Here is a 19,581-nt window from a genome sequence, read left to right as displayed (position 1 = left end):
TGGAGACTGGCCACTCCCCCTGGTCACTCGTCACCTCCAGCCACATGCCCAGGACCCCTCTGAGCCTGAGAAGCCCCTCCCTGCACCACCCAGGGCTGTGGCCTCTGCTGTGGGTTCCACTACCAGGGAAGATGAGACTTGGCTGGGACAGGGAGTCTGGACTCGACTCCTGGGCGCCTGAAGTGTCCTTCACAGGCCGGTGCTGCAGGCCCCACGGCTTCAGCCCTGATCTGCAGCTGTGGGTGGGCGAGGGGGCTCGGGGAGGATGACTCTGCCACCCCTCAGCTCCCAGATGTACGGCAGCTGGGCCCAGCCCTCCCACACCGGGGCTGCATGCTTCAGGACCCCGTCCCCTGCGGCGAGTGTGACCCTCCTGCCCCGGGGCAGCCGCGGCCTCAGGACAGGCCACCTGGGGCACAGGCCTCAGACAAGGAGGTTTCCCTTTCATACAAAACTCTTTAATAAAAATAGCTCTCTGCAAATCAGTCATCAACAGAAGTAGCAAACGCAAATTCCTGCCACCTGGGCAGGAAGGCACCAGGCGGCAGCGGGGCAGGGCTCCGCCAGCAGGGACGAGTGGGCTGTGGGCTCAGGGCTCACACATCTTTTCATTTCTCGAGAGGAGTTACAGATGTGCCTCTAGGAGAAACTTCATTTTCCAGCAGTGGGCAGAAACCGATCGCCCTCCCCACCCAGTGACAGGAGGAAGCCACACAGGACGCTTGCAGGCGGCCAGTGGGCGGCGTGTCCTACACACTCAGGACAGGAGTGAGGGGTCACATGTCAGCAAAAGACTGGTACAAGGTGGCGCCGACATGCTCAGCACGCAGGGCTGGCCTGGGAGGCGGGCAGACCCTCCCCAGGGCAAAAGGCCTTGCAGGGCCGCTGTCCACCTGCAGTCACTAACAGCAGAGCCCTGAGGGTTCATGCGGGGCAGCAAGGGACGAGGGACCCCCAGTGCAGCCCTGGCTCAGCCCTAATACCCCAGCAGGCGTTTGGCCTCCTCGCTCTGGGCCTGCAGGGTCTCGCTCGCGTACTTCTGCAAGAGCTCCATCTTCTTCCTCCGCACGAGCGCCTCCTCAATCTGCAGGCAGCAAGAGTCGAGGGCTGAGGCTGTAGCCCCAGGGCCAGCCGGGGCGTCCGCGGTCGGGAGGGGACGGCCACCCAGGAGCCCAGCACCCAGGGCCAGGAGCCCCACGTGGACAAGACAGTGCACGATTTCCCTCCAGCAGATGGCCCCGCCTGCGGATCCCCGCCCTGCTCTGAGCACAGGGACGAGCACCCGCAGCCTTGGTCCTACCTCCTGCTGCGACGGCACCGGGACGTGAGCGATGAACTTCTGCTGCCCGTCCTCCCCGCCTTTCTCCTGGCCGCCCTCCTCGTCAGACTGCGAACAGAGCACAACCAAAAGCCGTGGGGAGGGGCACGTAAATAAATGTAAATGCTGCTGCTGCTATAAAATGCACTGCTCTGCAGGTGTTTAAAGGAAAAAGCAGCAATGAGGAAGTTTTGCACTCAGAGAAAGACACCCAAGACACACGGTTAAGTACGAAAAGCACCAGGACACCGTGACTCTCGCGCAGCCGTCGGCAGGAGGGAAGAAACAAGAACTGAAACCAGCGACCAAGGGAGCAGCAGCGGGAGGGGGACGGGGCTGCGAAAGAGAATCTTTGTCCAACATGCCTCTGGGCTTCTTGATTGTTGAATCTTGTGAATACATTATCTATTTTAATTAAATTTTTTAAACGGACCACATTTAGTAAAAAAATCAACTCAGAGGCTGCATGAGAGTCAACAGAGGTTACTAACAACCGAAGGAGATGACGCGGCCTTGGATACATGAGGGGAGAGGACTCCAGTGCGGGGAAGGGGCCAATGTTGGCCGGCCCTGGTGCCAGACGCCCCGTCCTCCCCTCCCACACCAGCTGCCACGTGGAGCTGGCCGGATGCCCTTCAGTGCAACCTCTCAGATGCCGCTGGTCAGAGCACCAACTGGCCCAGGCACTCGGGGGAACGATCTGGCTGCATCCACTGATGCTGACTACGTGCCCGCCTCTCGTGTGCAAATCCCATTCCTCAGGGCATCTTCCCACAAGGAAGTTTGTCGGAGGAAGTTCGGCCCCAAATGGACATGAAGCAGACACACAAAAGCACAGTGGCCCCACGACACAGCAGGTTCAGAGACAAGAGAAAATGTAAGGACTCTTGAGAGGTCAGGAGAGTGACCCAGCGGGAGTGGGGGCAGGAGCAAGCCCCCCGTGCTGGTCGTGCTGTTTCTCCACCGGGCATTTGCTACATAAGTGTCGTCTTGTGACAGGTCACTGACCTGCACACTCAGGACTCAGGAACTCTCTGTGGAATATCACTCAGCTACAGAAGGAACAAACTCTTGAACTCACTGCTTGGGGTGGCTCTCGAGGGCACTGTGCTGAGCGAAGGCCGCCTCCAAAGGTGACGCACAGTGCGATTCCATTTATTAAACGTTGTCAAAACGACAAAATTACAGAGATGGGGCAGAGATGAGAGTTAGCCGGGGTGGGGGGCAGCTGCAGGGAAGGACGGTATCCTGACAGCGAAGGTGGCTGCAAGAATCTGCATGTAGGGTAAAGATACAGAGCCCCACACGCTCTGACACAAAGTGCATTTCCCAGTTCTGATGCTGTCCTGGAACTGAGACGTAGCCGCTGGAGGATGCTGGGGGAGGACACAGGACCTCTCTGTTTAACACCTCTGCAACTTCCTGTAAGTCTCTAATTATTTCAAAATAAATAATTTTAAAATCCTTTAGTGTCTTTCCATTGCTCTTACAACAAAGGAAAACACTTGTCCCTGTGGAACCGGGGCCCTTGCCTGTCCAGCCCGCCCCTCCCTCCAGCCGCTGCTCACAGCGAGCAGCCCCATGCCGGGCTCCAACCACACCGGCCTGTCCTGTGCCCCACGCTCCCCCGGGGTCTTCCAGCTCACACCGCTCCCCTGTCTGGAACACTTACTCCTCCCTGTCTTCCTGATCTCAGCTGAGGGGCCACTTCCTTGGGGGTCTCTTCCCTCAAAGGGCTCTTCCTGCCCCATCTGGACCTCCTGTCACAACTGTCATTCCCAGTGTGTCTGCTTACAGATGTCCCCCCACTGGGCTTGGAGCTAAGAGCGGGGCATGTTTGCAGCCGGGCCCCTCGCACTGGCCGAGCTCACAGCGCCACTCATGAAGCAAACATCCTTCGAAAGAGCAAATGGATTATGTGCACCAGAGACTCTTCCTCGGGCACACTGCTGTCCTGCTCCAGGTGCCTGCCTGTGAGCCCAGCCTCAGGTCTTCCAAATCCTGTGTGACGCTAAGTCACTACGCCTCTCTGAGACTGCTTCCTCACCACCGATGTCACACAGGACCTGACCCATCATCCATGCCTGGGTGCTGTCCCTCCCTTTTCTTAGTCCTGTCCCGGATCCATCCAGGGAGCAAGGCCTGCACACGCCAGGCCCCGCAGAAGAGCTGGGCAGCAGGGGCCTCGGCCTGTGAGGGGTCAGCTCCACCCCAGACCACGACTCTCTGAGTGAGTCCCTCTCCGCTCTGGGCTGGTTTCTGTCCGTAACAGGGGTGGTTAAGGCAACAGGAGAGCTACCGGTGCCGTCACACGAACAGAAACAGCGCAGCCACAGGCGGAAACTCACGTGGCCCCCGGTGCGTTTTAAACCCAACTGCAGCATGTTCGCGCTGGGGCTCTAAGACACAAGGAGGTCACCCTGGGCGTAAAGCACAGCTTGCGAGGCGCTCCCCGGAGCCCCCCAGTGATCCTGCGCGGCGGCCCTCGTCCCCGTCCCCCAGGAGAGGGGGCCGGGGCAGAGCTGGGCCTGGCCCCCGACCCCTCGTCTGTGAGCGAGCCTCCTTCCCGCCGGCCCCATCCCACTGCCCAGGGCGACCCCGGCCGGTACCTCCTCCTCGGTGACGGCGTAGATGTTGACCTCCTCCTCCTCCTCCTCCTCCTCCTCCTCCTCCCCTCTCGCCAGCCGGGCCTCTCTCCCTGCTCTCCACTTCTCCACTAGCTGGGCTCTGACTGCGGACAGGGGAGAGCAGGTGTCACTCACTCTGGCCTCTAAGAAAGCTCTCAGCACCACGCGGGCCCAGGCCCAGGCATCCCCTCTGGGAGGGCTCATGCTTCGTCCTGCCCTGTGGGTGGGAGTCCGGCATGAGGGTGGTCTGGTGTCACACTGGCCACCAAGCAGCCTTCCAGGGCCGAGCCTGGTCCTCCCCAGTCAACGGCCTGAGTGGCTTCCCGACGCGCCGTGCTTTGACCGCCTGTCACCAGAACCACAGCACAGCGCCGCGCCCAGGGACCAGCACCGACAAGCTGCTCACAGCCCCGTCACGAGGCATGTTCCCTTCCAGGCCTTTTCCCATGCGATTCCATGCTTATTTTATCAACTAAACCTGTATGAAGGCTCGGGTGGTGCCTGGAGTGGAGGAAGCATCCGGGGAGGGACGCCTACCCTGCCCCACCCTGCCCTACGCTGACAAGCTGTCGGCTGTGTTTAGAGCAGACCTAACAGCGACCCAAGCAGCCACCACTTCATGATTTCAAGACAGGCCAGTGTGGGAGGGGTGTAGACGGCGGCCTCCCGGAGGACGGGGAGCAGGGCAGCCGCTGCGCCCGTGGGCCCCACCCACCCTGCCTGCCTCACGGTCACCATTTCCCCCTAAAGACAGAAACAACACGAAAACTCCCTTCTGGCATCAAACACTATTGAAAACCCTGTTTTCAAAGGAAAGAAGAGCAAAAAATTAACAAACAGGACCTAATTAAATTTAAAAGCTTTGACGAAATGAAAAGACAACCTACTTAATGGGAGAAAATATTTGCAAACAATATGACTGGTAAGGGGCTAATATCCAACATACATAAACAGGTCACACAACTCAACATCAAAAACACAACAACTCAATTAAAAAATGGGCAGAAGAACTGAACAGACATATTTCCAAACAGGAAATGCAGGCGTCCACAGGCACATGAAAAGATACTCAACATCCCTAATTGCCAGAGAAATGCAATCCAAACCACAGTGAGAGGTCGCCTCACACCTGTCAGAACGGTCATTGTCAAAAAGACCACAAAGAGCAAGTGTTGGTGAGGATGTGAGAAAAGGGAACCCTTGTGCACTGTGGGTGGGAATGTAAATTGGTGCAGCCACTATGGAAAACAGTATGGAGTTTCCTCAAAAACTAAAAATAAAACTGCCATGTGACCCAGCAATCCCACAACTGGGTGTATATCTGAAAAAAACAAAAAAACTTATTCGAAAAGATACACACATCCTAATGTTCACAGGAGAATTATTTACAGTTGCCAAGACGTGGAAGCAAGCTAAGTGTCCATCAACAGATGACTGGATAAAGAAGTTGTGTTTATACAGCAGAATACTACTCAGCCATAAAAAATGACATTTTGCCATTTGCAGCAACATGGATGGACTTGGAAAGCATTATGCTCAGGGAACTAAGCCAGAGAAAGACAAACTATGTATGATACCACTTGTATGTGGAATCTAAAAAAATACAATAAACTAGTGAATATTTTTAAAAAGAAATAGACTCACAGATATAGGGAGCAAACTAGTGATTACCAGGGGGAGAGGGAAGGGGGAGGGTATTAAGAGGTACAAACTGTTACATATAAAGTAAACTATAAGGATGTATTGCAGGGGAAGGGTACAGCTCAGTGGTAGAGTGCATGTTTAGCATGCGTGAGGTCCTTTCCTGGGTTCAATCCCCAGGACCTCCATTAAAAAATGAAAAAAAAAAAGGGTATATTGTATAACATGGGGAATGTAGCAAATACTTTATAATAACTATAAATGGGGTATAACCTTTAAAAATTGTGATTCACTATACTGTACACCTGTAACTTACATAATATTGTACATCAACTATACTTCAATTTTCTAAACCACCCTAATAAAAATATTCCTTAAAAAAATTAAAAAATAAAACAAATAAAAACCCATTTTCAAAGGAGAGGACAGAAACCAGATGCCACCTGCAATGAAATGCAATGCCCGCAGACCTACGTTTCTTTTCATATTCCTGTTCCAAGGGCACGATGACACCATCATCTTCATCCAGGTAACCGTAGTATTCAAAATCGATCGCCTTCATGAGCTCAGCACGTGTCTTTCTTGGAGGAGGAAGAGCTGAAAAAAAGAGCACCGATGCAGCTGACTTCCCCGTCACCATCATACTCAAGCCTCCTCCCCACACGATGCCATGCAGGCACACAGGATGTGTGTTCACAAAAACATCACGAAACAGGCACTTCTCCATACTAGTAATGGGATTACATTAAGTGGTTCTTCCTTTTTAAAGCCAGTGCTGAAATCTTTCACCCAATTCATCCATTTAGAAGGAACCTACACTAATTTAAAACAAAAAACAAAAGCTGGCCATACCTGATGGACTGAGATGTGTGTCGGAGCATTATTTATACAACATGAAAACCTGGACACCCTAGGATTGTAAACTGCAAGCCTTGTGTGGAGTGGGGCATCCTGTAGCCCCGGACATGCTGTTTCACAAGGTGCTTTGACAACACAGGAAATGCCATAGTGTTTAATGAAAAAACGTATGTATACAGATAAGACAGGAGAACTACAAACAAATAAAAAAGATAAGTGAGGAAGTCCTGACAAATACTTTCAGACTAAGGATTACTATTCAGAATATTTAAGTAATTCTTCAAAGTCAAAAGGGAAATGGCAACCCAAGAGACTGGTCAAAGAGAAAACGCTGGTAACTTAAGAAGAAAAAATTCCTATGTATGAAAGTTTCAATTAGTAATTGAATTCAACTGTCAATTTCATTAGTAACCAGGGAAATAAAAAGTAAAAAGAACACTGCATCAGATCAGCAAAACTTTTATAATCACGAAAATCCGGAAATAACAGAAGCCTACCAAAGGAGGAACAGCTTCACCCATGACACCCTAATCCTCACCCACTCCTCGCTCTAAGGAGAACTGCGTGAGAACCAAGGTAGACACGGGGCGGGAGAGCCACTGTGTTCTGGGGGGCCTCTGGCCAGCGCCCCCACGTGGGTCCACCCCCCATCACTCTCGGTCCACGGCGTGTGAATGGGGGTCACACCGGCTGTGCCCAGGACAGGGCTGCAACCTGGCTGGCTGGGAACCCTGCATTCCTTCAGGCCACAGGACGGAGCTGCGATCCAGTCAAAGCCAACCACGCTTACCTCTGAGGATTTTGCTTAAACTGCTTGCGGGGGAAAAGTCTTGCTAAGAGAGGGCAAAACACAAGTGGGTGATAGACCAGAGCGAGAGAGAGAAAACAAGCTCTCACAAAACCGTGACGTGGAGAACTGCCCTGGAACCAGCCACTCCTGAAGGCAACATTGTCAGTCACGTGAGGCAATACATGGAGGCCTTTCTGCTGAGCGTGAATTGGGGCTGAGTCACCCGCCACTTACACTGATGAAGTTTAGTTGATAAAATAAGCATGGAATCGCATGGGAAAAGGCCTGGAAGGGAGCATGCCAAACAGACAATAATGGGGACCTGTCAGCAGGACACTGGGGTGGGGGCGGAGGAGGCTGCACTGCTATTTAAACCACACATATTAAGATTAACTTGGGCACTTTTTTGTTTAAAAGAAAAATTATGACTGGAATAAATAAAAATAAATTTAGAAACAACGTAAAGGCAAAAAAAAAAGAAGAAAAGAAACACACACAGCACCACCTCACGATCGCCCCGCCCCCTCCACCCTCAGAAGCTGGGGGGGAGCGCGCCCCAGCACGTCGGCAGTCATGACGCCATCTCTCACTTGGGAAAATGTGGCTTGTAGCCCAATTTGCTGTGTTTTCCAACTTCTCTGTAATAAGATTATATTGCTTTCATAATGAACGGCATGACAAACTCTGAATTATTTGTCAGCGATGTGAGTGACGTGTGCAAAGCCAGTTTCAGCATAAGCAATTTAAAAATAAGCAGGGCTGAAGGAAGGCAGGGCTATATTTTTAAACAAACAGGAAAACCGACTGGCAGGAAAGAGCAGAATGCCGATGGCGGCAAGAGTGCTGGCACCACCCTTCTCCACTTTTCACACTTCTTTCTGTAAAATGCTCAGGCTGCTTTCCTAAGTGTCAAAATTAAAACACATGGCAATTCCCCACCAGCGGCTTCCCACTGCACTTTGGAGGCCGAGGTCTGCCCGCAGCTCCCAGGGTGGTGATGGGAAAGGTAGCAGCTGCGAGGGGCGCGGCTCGACCCACTCCCCTCACTTACACACAGTAGGGTGCCACCCAGGTTTCATCTGTTTCTCAGCTGGGAGTATCTGCAACCCAACAAGTGACTGAAACATAAACTTCAGGGCAGCCCCGGGAAACAGGGGACACTGCATGCAGGGGCCCCTCACTCAGACAAGATGCTGTGTGCAGAGAGTGCCACGTGGCAGCAGTCAGTTCCGCCCCAACTGCCTGCCCAGGCCTGTGACTCCCACTCCCGGTGCTCAGAGCTCCTCACTTACAATCGAGGAGCAGTAACTCCCTGATACTGCAGGGCGGGCGTGCAGCTGAGAGGCCCCAAGGGGAGAGCAGCCAGCACCCCGCGCGCCTGCTGCCCTGACCATTACTACCAGGGAACGAGGCAAAGCCTCACTGGCGTTAGGTACTCACGCTCTTTTTCAAACAGCTCTCTAACACCAGGCAAGTCTTTCGCGGCTCCAAAGTACTTGTAACCTCGGTTTCCTGGGACTTCCTTCCCTTCATGATCCAGCATTTTAGGGCCAACTTTCTTAATGGGAAGGAAAAAAAGAAAATGGATCTGATCCTTAAGCCCACCGTTTCCATGTCTGCAAATGTATTTTAAGATAATATGCTAAATGTGGAAGACACACAGTAAAACACTTAGGTACTGTTTTCATCCCTTAAAAAGCAACCTGAGTGTCATCTTTAAGTCTTCTAAGCGTTAAAAAGACTCTAGAAGAAAACAGACAAAAGCATGAATGCTGACTGTGGATGGCGGAACTTGACAGTATCTCATGCATTAGTTGTGTGACGCTTCCAGGAGGGGAACAGACCCGGGCACCACTCCAGGACACTCTGACAGGAGGCAGGGTCACCACAGAAACGCCAGGGAGCTGAGATGGGAAGGCTCCTGGCACAGTGGCCGGAGCAGAACAGAGCAGGTGCCTGAGGAACGGGGGCGCCTCTCCCTCTGCGGCGGGGAGAACGCACCCCTCACCTGCAGGCCAGGCGCTCAAGTGCGCATTCCAGTTCTCTGCTAAGGGGGCCGCAGAGGCGGCCAGGACGACACGTAGGAAACGGCATGTATTTCTTATGCAATATGTTGCTGCCCGCTGACCAGACACTACGCTTCAGGTGACCTGAGGTAGGTCTTTTCACAAAGGGGTAAGGGGGGCAGGCCCTGGGGCGGCGTGTTTCAAAGGTGAGACCCAGGAGTGGGTCGTTGAATCCATTAATTAGGTCACAATCATCCACTTTTTAAAAATCAAAATAGAACAGAATGGAAAATATCTAAGTGCACCAACACACACAGAGTACTTTCAGGGGAGAGGGCACAGCTCAGCGGCAGAGCATGTGCCTCGCAGGCACGAGGCCCTGGGTTCCACCCCCAGCACCACCCCATTAAATAATAAATAAACAGACCTAATTATCCCCACCAAAACATTAATTTAAAAAAAGAGACAAAAAAACAAGAAAGGGAAGAATGGAGTGTCCCCTGGGCCCCTCAAGTAAAAAGGCTGACGAGGACTGTCCCAAATCCCAAGGAGTTCAGAGAAGAATGTGGGGGGCTGAGGTCACTTCAGAAGGGGACCCCCAGAGACTGCGGCCTCACTAAGTCAGGTGCCTGGCCTGTTCCGAGGCCCGGCTGCAGCTGTGAGCCCCGCCCCACTTGTCCCACAGGTTCTTTCAGGCCCCTCCCACGTCTCCAGTGCCCGCTCAGCAGCAGGCCTGCTGGGAGCTGAGGGGCTGCAGAGAGAGTCAGGACCCGCCCTGCCTGCCCAGGGCTCCCGAGCTCACCCCAGGGCCACGGGCTGCCACTCACTCACCCCATAATCGGGACCGCCCAGCTCCTTGATCCGGACCTCCCAGTGTCCCTTCTCTCTCAGCAGCTTGTTAATTTCATCATTCAGGTCACGAATCCGGAATTCGCCTAAACCAGCTAGAAAACAAAAACTTTCTATCATTTCTTCCAAATACCAACGTCATGCCCTTGGAAGTGGATGTCAACGCCTACAAAAGTGCACAACACAAAAATACCGTTTCAGCTTCGGAGAAACACCATCCACACCCAAATCAGGAAAGGGCAACGATCATGAACGGAGCTCAGCAGCACAAGGAGAGAAAAATCTTTGAAAAAACCCTTCATCCTCATTAGCAAACAAAGACTGCACTCCTGCAGTCCCACTTACACTCAGGTGACCGATCTCTTCTTGAACAGCAGCACCACTGGAGTTCTGGGTCAGATAATTCTCTGTATGGTGCGCTGCAGGGCGCTTAGCAGCACCCCTGGTGTCTACCCAACAGATGCCAGCAGTACCCTCCAGACAATGCCCCACGTCCCCGGGGGCAAAGCTGCCCAGATTGAGAACCACTTGTTTTCAGCGAGCTTTGCAGGGTGTGTCTTTCCCCCTGAGCTGCTGAGTTACAGGCCCAGAGCCGTGTGAATATTCCCTCACCCTTTTAATGACTGGAGAGTCCGCAGTGACAGACTCAGTTCCATCCTTGATGTTCGTAAATTTTGCGTCTTCTTTTATCCCTGCTCAGCCTGACTGAGTGTTTACTGACTTTTCCAATCTTTTTAAAGAAGCAGCTTTTGATTTACTTCCTCTACTCATTTTCTGTTTTCAATTCCACTGGTTTCTGCTCTTCACCATTTCCTTCCTTCTACTCACATTGAGTTAAGCTTACTCTTCCTTTTTAGTTTCTTAGGATGGAAGCTTAGGCCACTGCTTTGAGACCTTTCTTATTTTCCATTACTTTAATGCTGTAAATTTTCACCTACGCACTGTGTTAGCTGCATGACATAAATTTTTTTACCCCTAAATCATGACATTATGTTTTCACTCTCATTCAACTCAAAATATTTTCTAAGATCTTGGAGACTTCCTCTTAGATATATGGGTTGCTTAGAAGTATGCTGTTTAATTTCTAAATATTCAGGAATTTTCCAGGTATCTTTCTGTTTTCAATTTGCACATTAATTCTGTTATAAGCAGAGAACATACTTTACAAAATTTTACTTATTTTAAGATTGCTAACATTTATTTTATAACCCAGAATATGCTCTATTTTAGTGACTATTCCATTTGCTCTTAAGAAAAGAAAGTGTATTCTTTTTTAAGCAGAGGGTTCTATAAATGTCAACGAGGTTAAGTTGACTGGTAGTTATGTTCGGTTCCACCGTGTCCTTACTGATTTTCTGTCTGCTTGCTCTATTGATTATTGAGAAGGAAGCTGAAGTCCCCAAGTCTAATTGTGGATTTGAGAATCAAGCACTTTAAAGAGACAGGCTAGCTTACCATTCTGAATTTGAGCCACTTTTTTAGAGATCTCTCCAATGATCTGTGAAAAAAATAGAAGGAAATAAATTGTCATGACTTTTGAATATCTCTGAAAGCACAAGAAAACTATTAATTCAAAATTAGTAATTAAAAATTCTTAGGATCTGGTTTAAGAGTCACTTAGATAATAAAAATCAATCAGACACTTGTGACTTCTGCCACAATCAGATTCTCCCCGAACGTACCTGTCGCCTCCATTTCTCAGCTTTGGGGAGCTCAGTACACTCTGAGGCAAGGAAGGGTCTTCGCTCCTAAGGAAAAGCAAAATACACGTGTGGCCACTGTACTGTATGAAATTACAAGCTTCTTGCAACTTTCACAACTGATTCAGGCCTGAAGCCTAAAATGTTTAAAGACATCTGAAGTTTCATTTCCAGATGACTGTCATCAAGCCTCAAACCTCACTCTGCAATCTCTCCTTAGGAAACAACCATACAGGCAAAAACATTTGTTGCACTGTATCTACTACAGGGAGACACTGGAAACAACTTAAAGTCCAATGCAGTGGAGCCCTGAGCAACGTGGGGGTTGAACCCAGTTTAACTTAAGTCAGCCCTCCGGGTCTATGGTTCCTCCACATCCGCAGATTCAACCAACCACGGTGTAGTTCCACAGTATTTACTACTGAAAAATATCCATATATAGGTGGACCCACGCAGTTCAAACCTGCGTGACCCGGGGTCAGTTGATACGGAGAGATGGCTAAGCACACCAGGTTATCTCCATTTCATGGCATATTTATACTACCTTAGGAAATGAAGGGCATGGGCGTTTAGAACGTACACATACATGTATGCGTGTGTACATATAGGTGTGTGTGCACATGTGCATGTAATTTTAAAAAAATGCAAAGAACGGTACATGTTACCCCTAACCTGGCTGAGTCTCCAAGGCTGAGGTCATTACTGGCTTCAGCTCAGAGCTGCCCCCACAGCACACTCCACTTCCGACTGGTCAATATTAGATGGAGCCAGATAATGTGGAAACCCAACTGTATTACAGCAGAGACAGAAGTATGAGCAGCCAGGCCGTCACATGCCCCCACTGCAGACAGCCTCACCCGGGACTCATGAGAGAATCAGGAAGCACGGACAGGAAACAGGAAGACGTGGAGTCTGAGTAAACTCAGGAGGGAGTTTAACGCATGCGTTCTTGATGCTTTAAAATTCATGAGCAGGATTTCAACCAACCTTGACTTTTCCCTCTTCCAGCTGAGCCTGGCGAAATCTTGCTAAGGCCGTCCTATCAGGAACAGAGAAGACTCCGTTAAATCCTGCTCACAGATTTCTTACCACCCAAGTTCCTGGGTGGGTAAATTTCATGATCATATTTAACATCACTCATCACTCTTACACATATATACTGCAATCAAGAAACCACAGAGATGTTACAAGTTTCCCTGTTCCAAGGAGCAGGGCCTATAAAGATTTAAAAGGGTGCTCCTGAACACCTGAGTGTCTGCTTAACGTATACTGTGTGTAAGGACTGTGGGAAACCACTCATCAGACCACTGTGGTGAGCAACTCCTCCAGATGTTAACAGACTGACCCTGTGGCTGCCACAGCTGTCACTCTCAGCACCTGCACCACCCCTGGTAAGCGCATGTCCATCCAGCTGAAGTTCTGGGAGCTGTCAGAAAATGCTACAGGGAGAACACCTGGGCAGATAAAGAGCTCTGTGGTGGTAACTAAGTCACGTGAAATTTATGGACAAAACTGAGTTGACACTTACATGGCCTTTTCCGCGTTTCGGGCCTAAAAGGAGAGAGAAGAAAAATGCCCAGGTTTGAAAGAGGTTTTTTGGTTTTTTGTTTGTTTTTTCCCATTTATTTTTTAGAGAAAAGTTTCACAAGGACACAGAGTCACAAGCAGAGTACTTGAACTAGTATTTGAACATAGTAATAAGAACAACAAAAATCAAAAGATGTCCAAATCCTGTGACTTTACTTATGTTGCCCTCTCTACCTAAAATCTACTTTTTAAAATTGAGATATAGTCAGTTTGTGTCAATTTCTGGTGCATAGCATAATGTGTCAGTCACACATACACATATATATGTTCGTTTTCATATTCTTTTTCATTATAGGTTACTACAAGATATTGAATATAGTTCCCTGTGCTCTACAGCAGAAGCTTGTTTATCTATTTTATATACATAGCAGTTAGTATCTGCAAATCTCAAACTCCCAATTTATCCTTTCCCACCCCCTTTCCCCACTGGTAACCATAAGTTTGTTTTCCATGTCTGTGTGTCTGTTTCTGTTTTGTAAACAGTTTTTTCTTTTTTTAAGAGTCCACATATGCGTGATATCACATGGTATTTTTCTTTCTCCTTCCGGCTTACTTCACTTAGAATGACGATCTCCAGGTCCATCCATGTTGTTGCAAATGGCATTATTTTATTCTTTTTTATGGCTGAGTAGTATTCCATTGTATAAATATACTATAGCTTCTTTATACAGTCATCTGTAGATGGACTCTACCTAAAATCTTTACTCCTCTACTGTCCCCTACCTTGGATCTGGCTAACTTCCAGATCCTTCAGAATTTATCTGTGTTATCACTACCCCAGAAAATTCTTCCGTGACCCCTTCTTCCCAGCTAGGCTACTACCCTTTGTCTGGGTTTATACCTACCACATGCTTTTCATCCAGTGTCACAATTGTCTGTTCCCTGCCAGTGCAATGATGAAGAAAAGACTGGCTTTTACATACCAAGTTTTATGTAAATACCATCACACTAGTGTCAAGCCAATTATCTCTAAAACACAGTGTCGAGCAGGGAACATGTTTTCTGGTTAAATAAGTAGAAAAAGTATTTGCTGGGTCAAAGACCTGAATTTCACTCCTGGCTCCCCGGCTTACCATCCCTGAACAGTCCAAGCCTCAGTTTCCCCACCTTTACAGCAGGGATCATATTTCCCAGTCTCACAGAGACGCTGTAACAATTTAACAAGATGAATATGTGAAGACATCAGGAATGCAGTTACAGATGCTCAGCAGAAGTGAGCTCGAGTTAAATCTTTCTGACCTTCCCTTTTGATGGACACAGAAACACACCTGGCAAGTGCTTGGTGGAAAAACAAACACAGTATCTACTGAGGAATAAAACGGAGAGGCTCTCCCAGGAGAAGCCATCATGCTGAAGGCTGAGGCTATCTCCTACCTATTTCATTAAAGCCTACAGATTCTAAGCATTTAATTCAGTGTTTCTCAATGTGTGTTCCATGCTTAAAACACCATGCTGGGTACTAGGAATTTGGCCAGCGTTCTTCTTTCTGAGAAACTCGTAGGAACTTGCCCCCAAAACCATGGATCATGTTATAAGGGCATGTACTCACGGTGATGGAGGCCCACAAATACGTAGGTGTAATGGCGACAGTTACAGGAAATACCCAACAACTCCTGTAGCCGGAGACATCCAGACCCAGGGATGCTTCTCCCAGCTGGGAATGGAGAGAGGAGCGTCCCCGTGCTTGTCAGGGTTCGGAAACAAGAAAGAGCCCCCAGCCTGAGCCGGCCAGTATGAAGCAGTAATTCAGGCATCTCCTCCAAGGGCTGGAGAACAGAAAGGCTGCTTTTTCTCCACTGGTTTCTCTCGTTCTGGGGATCTTGCGCTCATCAATCTACAAAGGCTTCCGCTCCATCTTCTGCAACTCAGTCTGGCGTCGCGCGCCTAGTATGGGCCTTCACTTAATGACAGTATCACGGCAACCAGAACGAACGAGTGTCTCTGGGTACCAGCGCGGCTCCTATCTGCGCGGGGTGAGCGCCTCCCGAGCGAGTGGAGGAGCTAACAGACGCGCCAGGCCACGGAGCTCACACGCTCCCGCGGCGGCGCCACGCCGGGCGCTCGTGGGCCGGGGACACCGGCAGGCGCGGCCCCTCCTGGGACGCTGAGGAAGCAATGCTGAGCCTGCCTGGTGGGGGACACCGAGAGCGCACAGGACGAAGAACGCAGAAACGCGGCCGCGGCCGCCCTGGGTCTCCCTCCCCAGGTAACCAAGCGCTCCCTCGGGGCGAAACGCGGCCGCGGCTCGTCTCCGACGTCCGCGCTAACGCCAGGCGGCAAGAGACGCCCCGCGTCCCAGCCGCCAGAGCCCTCACAGCCCACCGCCCGCCCCGGCACCCCTCCCCCCAGACCCTACTCACCATGGTGCGACCGGGGACTCCGCCCTCGGGCCGCGCGGTCCCAGCCCACGGAACTTCACCGCCTCAGGCGCGGCCCACCCGGACGGGAACGCAAGAGTCCAGCTAACTGCTCCACCGACTTCTCCGTCGGAAGGATAAACGGGCAGGACCGGAAGTGAGGAACCGGAAGCGGAACTGAGAGCTGGCGGGGGAGGGGGAGAAATGCAGACGCGCTCCAGTAGGCGGCCTTCCCTTGGCGTCTGGATGTCGCACAAACGCGCGCGTACGAGTAAGGGACCTGGCTGAATTGCGCTTGCGCAGTGGGAACGAAGTGTCTCCGATTCCGCCCGGGCAGGTTGTTTTGCTCTCGTGATAAGAACGGCGAGATTTCTCGCGATAACTGCCGCCCCCGCGGACGCGGCCCTGCAGTTGTGTGGAAGCTGCGTTGGCTGTGGCTGCGGCTGCGGTACTGGGTGCGCGTCCCGCCCGCCGCGTCCGGCCTGGGAGGGCAGACGCGCCCCGTGGCAGCTCCTGGTCCCCATCCCTCTGAGTGGGCGGGCCGCTGGACGGGGCCCTCTCGCCGTCTGCCTGGACGAGGGGCAGGAGCTGGCCGCGCCTCGCCGACTCCCGCCTGGTTCCCGGGCGTGTACGCGGGGCCTGTGCTTTTTCTGAGATTTTCTCCCCCTGGAATGGCGGGTCCGTCAGAGCTGGACCAGTGCTTGAGGTCTCCCTCTTAAAATAAGAAACTTAAGGTCCGGAAAGAGGCGGCCACTTCGTTGGAGGAGGCCGGTGAGGGAGGTGGTGTGTGCCACTGCCCAGAGGGGGCGGCCCGTCGGTGTGTGCTGGGCGCACTGCTGGGCTCGGAAGGGCCTCGGACAAGGGCCGGGCGGGCAGGGGAGAGGTTCTGATGGCTCCTCCCGCACGGTGTGAGCGGTGGGTGCGCTGTAGCGTGGAACGCAGGCTAGGGCGGCCCTCCCTTCGCGCGCATGGTGCCGCGCCTTGGCGACTTCCTCCGCCCGGGGCCTAGGCAGCGGTGGGCACTGAGGCTGCAGCCAGGAGGCCCAGGCCAGCGCGGGGAGCAGCTGACATGTGGTTCAGAATGGCAGGACAGACGGGTCCTTGGATAGACACCAGGATCTCAAGCATGAACCATGGCAAGTTTTCTCCTTAAACGTTTGGGTGGCACATGGTCACCCTGCCTCCATCGTGCCGCCTCCCTGACAGTAGGCACGGGTCTGCAGGTAAATGCGGCCCACGGGAATGGGATGAGAGGGGTGTGTGCCGTGGAAAGCATGGACGTGCCTTGCCCTTTCCCCTTCTCTGCTGACTGGAACAGCCGCCGCCTTGAACTCAGAAATGAAGTATCGTGAGGATGCGGGGGTTCCCGCCCAGGCTGACAGCCACTTTCAGACTCCAAGGGCAGGCAATCCTTAGTATCTGGTGACGTTATTGAGTTGCGGAAAGAGGCTCTGCCTGGGTCCCATGCTCAATCTTCACTTGGATGAACCAATAAGTTTCCTTCAGAGTCGAAACCAGTAAGAGCCTGACTTCCTGGAGCTTGAAACTCACTGGATGATGCAGTGGGCCCAATGTCATCACAAGGATCCTTATAAGGAGGAGGCTCAGAGTCAGAGATGATGACTACAGAAGCAGAGGCTGGAGTGACGTGGCCATGAACTAAGGAAAGAAGGCAGCCGCTAGGAGCAGGAAAAGGAAAGGATTCTCCCCTAGAGCCTCCAGGAGGAAAAGCAGCCCTACTTTTCCCTAGTCCCATAAGATGCGTTTCAAACTTCTGAGCTCCAGAATTACAATAAATCATTGTGTTAAGCCACTAAACTTGTGGCAATTTGTTACAGCAGCAATCTGAAACTAGTACCGATTTTGGTACCTGGGAGTGGAGTGCGCTGCAACGAATACCTGAAAATGGAGAAGTGGTTTTGGAACTGGGCCATGGGCGAGGCTGGAAGAATTACGAGGACAAAATATCTGGCATGCTTTGTGCAGACTGTTAGCAGAAATGCGGATGTTACTGGCTCTGCTGGTGAGGACTCAGGAGGAGGACACTGAGAAATCCACCGCCTGGGGGAACGCCTCATGAACGGACCAGTAGGAGAAATAGGGCCATGAGCACTGCCGGTAAGGGCGCAGACGGAAGTGAGGACTGTCACTGGAAGCTGGAAGAAAGCAGAATCCTCATCCGGTGGTAGAAACTGAAGTCAGTTGTGCCCGACGGTCACCGGGGAACCAGAACTTGAATACAGTCAACTTGGATGTTTAACGAGGGGATTTTCAGGCTTACGACACTTATGGTAAAATGCAACAGCAAAGGGAGAAATCTGGGAAGAGGGGAGAATCTGGACTTAGTCGTTTGAGAAATTCTCAGTCTATCCATACTGTGAAAGATGTTAAAATTAGGAGATTCCCCACCAAGGGAAGCATGCTCTGGAGAAGCCAAGGGTGTGGCAAACTTCTAGTGCCTCAGAAGGACCAAAAGGACAGATGGCTCTTTGAAGAGATTAGGTGTGGCTCATGGGTCCCCTGAACCAGCCCAGCACAAGCCGGGAATAAAGATGGGGTTACCCAGGGATCTGTGCAGATAGCCCGTCTAATGGAGTCAGTTCTCATGACATACACTGGAGACCACAAGGCTGAAAATTTTACACCAGCAGAATCCCTACCAACTTGGACTGTGAGGGCAGAGAGGACAGATTTTGAAAGCAGGCTGCTGAACTCCCCAAATTCTGCAGGTAGGAAACAGGCTTCCGCCAAGTACTCAGCCATAAACCAAGGCTGCCCTTTGTGGGAAAGAATGGGTAGCTCCTAGGGAGGCAGCGCAAGCCCAAAGGGTATTTTCAGGCTCTAAGACTGTTTGCCCAGCTGGATTTCTTACTTGGTTGAGACCAGTGCCCCACCCTTTTCCCTTCCGTTGTCTCCTGTTTTGAAGGGCAGTGTCTCACTGGTGTCCTATGCCTGCCCTCTTATTTTGGGCAGCAGATGACCTGTTACAGAACCACAGATAAGGAGTTCTGTCCTAGGACGGTTCACACCCACTCTCACTGGTCCGTCCCTGATGTAGGACCGTGGGATCCAGGACTCTGGAGCCAATGAGATTTAGGTGAGATTTTTACTTTGATGGGTTGTGATGAGTTGACACTTGGTGATGTTGGGATGAGGTGAATGCCTTTTCCACGTAATCTTTAGAGGACAGAGTCCAGACTGGGGTAGGTAGAAAACCCTCCCTTTAGGTGCATGTCCTAATCCCCCAAACCTGTAAATACCCCCTTACATGACGGAAGGACTCTGTAGATCCAATTAAGTTACCGCATTAATAGGAAATGAATGCAGTGGCTGATTCTTTGTCTAGGGGTAAGAAAAAAATCAGAGTGGATCTTGGAATATTCTGTTCTTACCAGAAAATATGGATGTGACAATATGAGAATAAAATAATAAGTAATTCGTAAAAGGCCATGAGTTCATCATTTTGTAAGAAAAGTCAAACGTGTACCAAAAAATAGTTAAGGATTCTTAATTGTATAGGTGTGTACCTGTTCACCTGTGAAGAAGTAAATAGAAATGTCCAACCAGCCAGACAGTCCAGAAAATGTATAAACTCTACCAAGAACAAAAAGGCCTGCTCAGCACCTGTGGCCTACTGAAAACTACCCTAAGAACACTTTATCTCTGGAAAAAAGGGCTCAAACATTTAAAGTGTTTGGAAGGTAGGAATTAAGAGACCTGTCGGATACTAATGTAGTAAGGGGAACTCTTCTGAAAGAGGATTCAACCTCGCTTCTGGCATCTCAGGCTTCATTTAATCAACTTTGGGCTCCTGTGTCCCAACCTAGAGTTAACCAGCCCAATATACC

General features: G+C 51.0%; 1 protein-coding gene across 2 annotated transcripts; it reads right to left on the bottom strand.

Moving 5' to 3' along the window:
- Positions 1-436: 436 nt before the first annotated feature.
- Positions 437-15,887, bottom strand: ISY1 (ISY1 splicing factor homolog). 2 transcript variants are annotated; one of them, XM_010961221.3, is made up of 11 exons: positions 15,737-15,887; positions 13,318-13,340; positions 12,777-12,828; positions 11,772-11,837; positions 11,545-11,587; positions 10,072-10,184; positions 8,675-8,792; positions 6,061-6,183; positions 3,928-4,049; positions 1,301-1,387; positions 437-1,084 (listed from the first exon to the last, which is right to left on the bottom strand). In XM_010961221.3, exons 1-11 carry the CDS (start codon positions 15,737-15,739, stop codon positions 977-979), a joined length of 858 nt encoding a protein of 285 aa, XP_010959523.1. In that variant the 5' UTR covers positions 15,740-15,887; the 3' UTR covers positions 437-976. The 2 variants fall into 2 exon arrangements, with proteins under 2 accessions (XP_010959523.1, XP_045377628.1); XM_045521672.2 differs by lacking the exon at positions 15,737-15,887 and adding an exon at positions 14,926-15,713.
- Between the last annotated feature and the right edge of the window lie 3,694 nt (positions 15,888-19,581).

The sequence above is a fragment of the Camelus bactrianus genome, chromosome 17 (genome assembly GCF_048773025.1).
Source record: "Camelus bactrianus isolate YW-2024 breed Bactrian camel chromosome 17, ASM4877302v1, whole genome shotgun sequence".
In the NCBI taxonomy this organism is placed as follows: domain Eukaryota; kingdom Metazoa; phylum Chordata; class Mammalia; order Artiodactyla; family Camelidae; genus Camelus; species Camelus bactrianus.
This window is presented reverse-complemented; position numbering and strand designations above follow the sequence as displayed.